The 9193-nt window shown below is 32.8% G+C and overlaps 1 protein-coding gene across 1 annotated transcript; it reads left to right on the top strand.

Annotated features, from left to right (window-relative positions):
- The first annotated feature begins 7293 nt into the window (after positions 1-7293).
- On the top strand, positions 7294-8691 carry LOC117928224 (cytosolic sulfotransferase 15-like). The gene is made up of 2 exons (XM_034848141.1): positions 7294-7638; positions 8506-8691. The coding sequence occupies exons 1-2, from the start codon at positions 7294-7296 to the stop codon at positions 8689-8691; spliced, it is 531 nt and encodes a 176-aa protein (XP_034704032.1).
- Positions 8692-9193: the final 502 nt, after the last annotated feature.

The following is a 9193-nucleotide window of genomic DNA, read 5'->3' as shown; positions in this document are numbered from 1 at the left end:
TTTGCCAACCCAATCTACATCTGAAAAGGCATGAAGAGAAAGTGGATTTGCCTTATGAAGAAATAATCCATGAGTCAATGTGCCACATAGATATCGAAGCAGTCGTTTTGTAGCATTCCAATGTTCAAACGTCGGGCGATGCATGAATTGGGATAGCTTATTAACTACATATGATAGGTCTAGGTGAGTGAGGCAAAGATAATGTAGATTGCCAACAATGGTTCTATATTTTGTGCAGTTAGTCAAATTTGTACCTGAATGACGTATGGGATTTCCATCTGTAACAAGTGGTGTAGCAACAGGTTTTGGGCCAAACATTTTTTGTCCGGGCAAGAAGATTAGAGATGTAGAGCTTTTGAGTAAGCAACACACGAGATGGAGTGGTAAGAACCTCAATGTCGAGAAAGTAGGATAAGGCGCCAAGATCCTTGATTGAAAATCTTTGTGCCAGAGTTGAATAATATTGGTGTTGGTACCCGTGATAATAATGTCATCCACATAAACAAATTAATAGATATATATTAATGTCACCTGAGTGGAGAATGAATAGAAAAGTGTCTGCATGAGAGTTTGTGAACCCAAACTCAATGAGGAACTGGTGAAGTTCAAGATACTAAGCCTATGGGGTTTGCTTGAGTCCATGGATAACCTTCTTTAATTTGCATATATGTGTTGGATTGTCTCTATTAACAAATCCCAGAAGCTAGGCTATGTAGACATTTTCAGAAAGATGGCCTTGAAGAAAGGCATTATTAACATCCAACTGTTGCAACTGCCAACCTTTACTGACTGCCAGGCTTAGAACAAGTAGTATTGTTGTTAGCTTGACAACCGGACTAAAGGTTTCATGATAATCCACTCCAGGTCGCTGATGAAAACCTTTGGAAACTAATTTGGCTTTGTACCTGTCAATAGAACCATCAGAATGCCATTTAAAATGAAAAACCCACTTACATCCAACAAGATTCTGCATAGAAGTAAATGGAACAAGCTCCCAAGTTCCATTCCGAACAGGAGCATCAAATTCATCATTCATAACTTGTCTCCATTTGGGATTGGTTGGGGCTTAGTTAACAGTATGAGGCTCAATGTCTGATGGTTGAGAAAAGATAGCAGTGAAATTCATCTTGGTTAGGGGTTTGTGGATGTTTTTTTTTTTGCTCTAGTGGTCATGGGATGGGTATTTTGATGGGTGGGTGGAGCTATGGTTGAAGTAGAAGAGGTATCAAAATTGTGTGGTTCTGGTGGTAAACAGTCAATTGGTGAGGAAGGGCGGTCGACTAGTTAGGCATTTTTGGGACGGATGTTGACACGAGGAATCCCTTTGTGAAGGCGTATTGAGTGAGCCATTTGAAATGGGTAGAGTTTGGACCGGGGGAAGCTAGTTGGAAATGATCTCTAGGGTGGGATGAGCTAGATGGGATTGGTTAGTGGTAAAGGGAAAAGAGTTTTCAAGAAATTTGACATGACGAGAAATATATGTTTTAGAAGTGGACAGATCAAAATAGATATAGACACTTTGTGTTGAAGAGTAACCAAGAAAAACACAAGGAGTGGAACAAAAGACAAGTTTATGTTGAAAATAAGGATGAAGCCACAGATAACATAAGCAACCGAACACCCGAAGTTTAGTGTAGTTGGGTGGAGACTTAAAGAGTTTGTCAAAAGGAGATGAGAAATGTAGTATGGGTGTGGGCATACGGTTCATGAGATATACAACAGTGACAAAGACGTAAGTCCAATAAGTTAGAAGCATCGATGCATGAATGAGAAGAAATAGACTGGTTTCAACAATATGGCGATGACATCATTCGAAAAGACCATTGTGTTCAGGTATATGTGGTAGTGTAGTAAGATGGGCTATACCATTGGTGGAGAGAAAATTATCAAGGGCTTGATATTCGCCACCATTATCTAAATAAAGGGTAACAATCCGGTGTCTAAATTTGGTTTCGATTAATGCCTTAAAGCGCACAAAGACATCATACACATGGGATTTCATTTTAAGTGGATTATACCTAATATACCGTGTATAATGATCAAAAAAAATAACATAGTACTCAAAACCATCAACAGAAGAAATAGGAAAGGTCCATACGTCAAAAAAGAGAAGTTTAAGTGGATGGGATGAGGTTAAGGTAGAAGAAGAAAATGGAATTTTATGATTTTTATTACATGAACAGGCATTACAATGTGTGGAAGAGGATAACAGACTAGACAATGGTAAAGAAAACTTGGAGACAATATTTTTCATAATAGTAAATGATGGATGACCTAGTCTAAAGTGCCACTCGGACGAAGTGGTCTTGACACTAGAAAATGCAAGCAACGGTGAAGAGGTAACATAAGGGAATGTAGTCAGCCACTCATATACATCATTCTTAGGTTCACCCATCAAAAGGATTGCTCCCGTGTTTAGATCTTTTACCTAAAAAGCAAATGGTGAGAATTCAATAGAAACATGGTTATTAGTGCAAAATTGATAAATTGAAATTAAGTTTTTTTTCATGGAAGGGACACAAAGGACGTTTTGTAAAGTAAAGGTGCGAGAGGAAGTAGGTATGATGGTAGAATCGATATGTGTGATGGAAAGAGCCGATCCATCTCGCCGATCATGACATCATCAGATCCTTGATACTGGTTATGAAGAGAGAGATTGCTCAAGTCAGACGTAACGTGGTGAGATGTTCCACTATCCAACAGCCAAGTAGGAGTAGTGTTGTTGCCGAGAACAACATGATTGGCTCGTGGTTTTCAGGGTGTGGAGGGGCAATATCCCTGAGTGTCTTGAAGACGAGGTGTCGGGGATTGTTGATTAGTGACAAGCCGAAACACCGGGCATCGTTTGGTAGTGTGTCCTTGAATATTGCATGCTTAACAATGACCCAAATAAGGTTTGGGTTGGAGTTGATCATGAGGAGAAAATGTAGTGGTAGGGCCTGGTTGTTGTGGAGTGGTCACTGGTGAACGCTAATTTGGACAATTCTGGAAGGCTATGGGATTTGCTATTGCTGGTAGTGATAGAGGAGATGGTTCGATCTGAAAATATGCTTCTTTGTTGAGAAGTTTCTCATAGAGCTTAGCAAAAGAAATTGAAGTGTCACGGGCATTAATTGCATCAATGACAGATTTGTACTCATCACTGAGTCCTTCAAGAACCCGATCAATAAGATCCTCATCATCAACTGGCTTCCCCAAAAGGGCAAATTCAATGGCACGAGTCTTTATCGTCTGCATATATTCACTAATTGATTTTGAGCCCTTGGTACACTGCTTTAATTATTTCTTCAAATGTTTAATATGACCACAAGATGGTTTGGCATAGGTATTGGCTAAGGTTTGCCATGCATCAAGGAAAGTGGTGGTGCGGGCAATAAGCAATTGTAATGAAACGGAGATAGCACCAAGGAGAGTGCTAAAGATGAGATGATCCTGACGCTTCCAGGTTGTGTATGTGGGATTTGGGGATGCAACACCAATGATGGTGACGGTGGGTGGTGGTGGAGTATGAGTGTCATCAATGAAGTGATAAAGATCATAACCTTCAAGAAGATATTGGGTTTGAAGGTTCCATGTGAGATAATTGGTGGATGACAATTTGGTGATATTGGAGAGATTGATTGTAAGGAGGGGATATTGAGGATCTTGGGAGTTTTGGATGGTGATAGGATCATTGGTGGAAGAGAGGGATACATCGGAAGCCATTGAGGAGATTGGTTGTAGATTTCTTCTGGTGTTTCTGGGGAAAAAAAAAAAGGAAGAAAATATGCCCAAGAAGATTAAGCTCTTGATACCATGTTGAATTAGAGAGAGAATTATCGAGAAACAATGGCTTGACTTTTCCATTGATTAAAAATGAATATATATACAAAAACGGGCATTGCCATGAGTTACCCAAAACACAAAAATAGAAAACAATCCTAGAATTAAGGGATTACAACAAAAATAAGAAACAATCCTAGAATTAGCCCAAAACACAAAAATAGGAAACAATCCTAAATTAGGGAATTGCAACAAAAATAGGAAATTACAACTAATTACAAGAATTTTAAAATATAAAGAAAATCTATTGTAATGAATTCTCTAATAATCACGGATATATCGGTGATACAAGCAAAATATCGGTCCTAAATGAGAAAAAAATCGTTGAAATTTCAGAGAAATATTGGATATATCAAAGATATATCGATGAAAAATCGATAAAAAAAAAATTAAATTATTATAAATAAGTTAATTTTAATTATCTTATAATTTATTTTGTATACTAATTAAATATAAAATCATAAATAAAATTATTAATATTTTTAAATAAAAATATTTTGTATCAAAATGTACCAATATTTTTAAATAAAAATCATAAATATATTTAAATCACATAATTAGTATATTTGCAATAATTTAGTTTTAAATTAATTATTTTATTTTATTTTGATATTCAAGTATAATAATAGTATATTGAGAATAAATTAACTTGATACATTTTAAAATTAGTATAACATTGAATTTAAATTAGTACATTTTTATAATTAATTAATATATTTTCAATAGAGGTAAGTAAATTAACTTAACATAGTAATATATTTGAATCACATAATTAGTATATTTGTAATAATTTAACTTCATAATGAGTCTACACTTACAAAATTCACATTTCTTATCAAACGACATTATATAATTAAATTTAATATCTCAAATCATATCATACATATATCAATTTCTTCAACAAAGCAACTTTAAAATGTCTATTATACTCGTAATTTCATTTTTAAGAGTTTTTTCTTACATTTTCATAAGTTTTGATCAATTTTTGATCTATTGATATTTTGTATCAAAATATCCATCAATATATCTTTGATATATCCAATATATTTGTAAAATCCAAGTACCAATATATCCGTGATTACCAATATTTTCATCCCTGGTTCTACCCTCCTTAAAATAAATTTCATATCATGTCCACCCTAGGCTTCCTTTCTAGCCCCATCACTACATTCGAAGTCTTTTGGTTTTATATTGGATCTCTTCATCACAATCATATCAACTTAGTTTTAGTCATATATATATATATAAATGATCGATCATGATTCCTTCATATTTATGATTATATATATATCAATGAATGATCGGGATTCATTCATATTTATAATTATGTCACAAAGATAATACTTTAATGGATTATGTATTTATATGACCAAATATTTAATGTCATAAATGTATTTTGACAGTCATTGTAATATGTTTTTAAAATTGACACATCATATGTACTAATTGTATATACTTTCAGTTTGAAATATGTTATATGTACCACTAATATTATAATTTTCGACTACCCATTACATCTCATGTAGACCACCCTCCTGTATCCATTTCCTCTGTCCACTCTAATGGAGAAAACAGTTGAAATCTCTAAAGAAATGAAATGTTGAGTAGTGAGTTTAAAGATTTCATCTAACCTGCAAACCATGTTTAGTAAATGAAATGAGGAATGAGAATAAGTTTCCCGTTTTTATTCATATTTTCACTTGAATAGGAATGAATTCAATGATTTTAGTTCTTGTATTTCGATGCATATAGGAATGTAAAATTAGAATGATAATGTGTTTCCAAGTCAATGTTAAGTAACAAGTGAATGAGAATGAAAAAAGAAATACATTAATAGCAATATTCATATATATATATATATATATATGAATATATAATTTTTTTATTTTCATTTAAGAAGACATTCTTGAGAGTTTTTTTCCTAAATAATGAAAACCTACTTGGGCGTATAATTTAAAAATAAAATTGTTTTTAAAAGATTTATACCACTACTTCGTCATTGTTTTATAAACAATTTTTAAAACAAAGTAAAATAGAAAAAATATTTTTTCCTATTTTGTTTTCATTAGAGAAAATGAATTTTAAATCAAATGAAAATTTATATTGAATTTATTAATAATTTTAATAATTTTAAAAAATAATTTGAAATTCAAAAAATATATACAATGACTATAAAACTAATAGACATAATTAATGTTTTAATTTCTTTAATAAGTTTTCTAATATTTTAAGACTAATTTAAAATTCAAAAAAACTAATTAATTGATTATAAATTAAATAAAAAATTTTAAATACCATATCTTTAATTAAGTAATAAATGTATGAAAATTTGGCTTATTTATATCTTAAAATATTAAACCTTATTTGTTTTCAAATTCATTTAAAATAGAATAGTATTAGCCATCATTAATTTTGAATTATTATTCTTTATTTTTAATAAAATAATTTTTTTTTTTATAAAAATGTTAATATTCATATTTTTATAATATTTATAAAATCATATAAAACACTATTAGCGATTATTAATTTTGAATTATTGTCATTATTTATTTTTAACAAAATAAATCAATTATGCTTTTATAAGATGTTAATATCCATATTTTTATAATATTTATAAAAAAATATAATTTATGATTTTATTATATTATTAATATTCATATTTTATTAAAAAATATTTATTTTAAATTTATTTTTAATTTAAAAATTGTTTTAATTTTTAATAAGACATGAATTAAACTTAGTTTATATTATATAAATTGAATTCATAATTTTTTTTTTACAAAATCAAAATAAAAAATTAATTTTAAAAACAATTGAAAAATGTTTTCGAAAATAACTTGTACTAGAGAATCAAAATACCTCATAAACCCAATTATAAGTGGGATTTTATTTATAAAGGAGTCATTTTTTCTTTCATTTTAGTGTCAATTAAATTATTTAAATATGAGAATAAAGGAAAAAAAAGAATAAGATATTCATTCTCATTCCTCGGATAATCAGCCAGGAAGTGGGCTAAAGTTTGAATATTCAAGCTTTGGATGGGCCTTTTGGGTTGGATCAAGTCTATTCTCCCAAATCCAAGGCCCGAAGCCATGCCCTGCGGGCCTCAAGCTTAGGACTCAAGTTCAATGTTTGGGCTTGATATTCGAACTCTGGTGTCAGGCTTAAATATTGTATATATAGAGATTAAAAACATTTAAAAATAAATAAATAAATAAGAGAGGTGATGACAGCTGTCACATGTAGAGATTTTAAAATTTTGATTTGCATGTTAGGCTTGCTGACCTGGTTCAGGGCCTTCAGGCTAGATTTCGCGTCGAACTTGGGTTTTCGGGTGGACAATATACTTTGAAATGTTGTGCATGATAACACATTGTGATTAGAACAAATATGGAGCTTATCCTTTCCACTTGTCATTTGTCCAATTCCTTTACCATTACCCTCCCGTATCCATTTCCTCTGTCCATTCTCATGGAGAAAACAGCTGAAATCTCCAAAAGCAATTCATTTGGAGACGATGAAATGCAGGGCAGCGAGTTGAAAGGTCTCATCAAGACCCTTCCCAGGAAGATGGCCTGGAATGGGTTCTCTTTCTATCAATACCAAGGCTGTTGGATTCCATCATCAGCCATTCAAGGTATCATCTCCTTTCATCGAAACTTCCACGCGAAAGCCACAGATTTGCTACTGTGCACTCTCCCAAAATCAGGCACCACATGGTTGAGGGCCCTCGCTTTCTCCATTGTAAACCGAGACCACTATGCTCCGGCACAGGCCACCTGCTCACTTCCAGCCCTCATGCGCTTGTGCCTCGCTGTGAGTTTTGTTGGGTTGGGTTATTTCCTTCTTGTGGAGGAAAGCCCAAAGCCCAAACATTTAAGGCTTCTTAGGCCTTAATGTATAAAAGGGAAGAAGAAACCGTTTTCTCTTCTTCTTCTTCATCTTTGCAGCCCTAGAGGAGAGTAAGAAGAAAAAGGAAGAGAAAGTTAGAGAGAAAAAGAAAAAGAGCCACTGAATTTTTGAAGTTAGAGAGAAGAAAAACGTTGATTTCTTTTCTTCTCTCTACTGTCCAGATTTCATCAAACGGCCGATCCCGCTTCGTGTGTGGTCCGATCGACCTGAAATTTGAAGGAGAGATTTTTAACTCATTGATCTCTAATCTGAACGGTGGAGATCGGATTTGAAGTTCCGGAAGGTTGTTGTTTCAGTCCGTGAACAGTGCATCTTTGTTGTTGAATTTCTTCTCACCCGGGCAGTTCTGATCTTCAGCTTTGATCGAGATTAATCCGTGGTCTGATCGAGATGATTTTTGGTTAGCACGTTCTTAACTCATTGATCTTCATTTTGAACGGTGGAGATTGGATTTGGAGTTTGGAACAGTGGTGATTTGTGTCCGGGAACATTGACTCTGTTTTGGTGAGATCTCTCCATTGTTTTATGCAAGTTGTTTTGTATTTGCCAAGACTAATTGTCTTGAGATATGGCTGATGTAAACCTCTAGTTTCATCTAGAGAGAATTGTGTAACTCATTGATTATATTAGTGGAGGGTTTAAGTGGCCTAAAGGTCCCGTGGTTTTTACTTCTCACATTTGGGAAGGTTTTCCACACTAAAAATTGTTGGTGTTCATATTCTTGTTGCATTGGGTGAATTGTTGTTACTCTATTAAATTGATTCCTATTAGGTTCTCACAAGAGGGGATAAAATCTGGTTGTGTATTGTTTGCGTTTATCCCATCAAGTTTGACCTTTTCGAAAATGACCTGAATTCTATTAATCTTGACGTCCTTGCAAGCCCAAGAATTTTTGCAACCCATGTGCCCTATAATTATGATTCTGCAGTTAAGATAGAGTACAAAAGGAGGGCTTAATACTAATCCCTTCTCTAAACATAACCTTCGTGAAAAATGTTAAATGTTTATACTACTAAATTATTATTAAAAAAATTAGTCAATTCATTTATGTAGAAGAAAATATGGTAATTTTTTTTTAGAACTTCAACCATAACAATTCCTTTTTACAAAATGTATACTTTTTAAATATTTTAAAATTTATGAAAATAATATGAATTTAAACAGATGAATTCCCATTTGTACATTTTTTTTTCCCAATAAAGATTTCCAAATATAAGAATAAATGAGAAATGGTTTTACAGTGTTCCAAACATGGTTATATATCTTGTAGCACGAGTTGGTGGGGATGATAGGGATGCAATATTAATAATGAATGACCACATGGGATGGATGGTACTGAGGGTTTTATTTCGACTAAATTTTCATTATTAACTTATTTGTAGACTTAACCATGAAGCAATTCATAATGAATCAAAGCTTCGCTCAAAGTTACTTGCATAATAACACTTTATTTATAAAG

This window comes from Vitis riparia, chromosome 13 (assembly GCF_004353265.1).
Source record: "Vitis riparia cultivar Riparia Gloire de Montpellier isolate 1030 chromosome 13, EGFV_Vit.rip_1.0, whole genome shotgun sequence".
Lineage (NCBI taxonomy): Eukaryota > Viridiplantae > Streptophyta > Magnoliopsida > Vitales > Vitaceae > Vitis > Vitis riparia.
The sequence above is the reverse complement of the archived record's forward strand: the minus strand, read 5'-3'. Positions and strand labels throughout refer to the sequence as shown.

Coding starts and splice junctions, on each gene's coding strand:
- LOC117928224 (XM_034848141.1), top strand. CDS start 7,294: ATGGAGAAAACAGCTGAAATCTCCAAAAGCAATTCATTTGGAGACGAT. Junction 7,639..8,505: donor TCATGCGCTTGTGCCTCGCT/GTGAGTTTTGTT, acceptor GATTCCTATTAG/GTTCTCACAAGAGGGGATAA.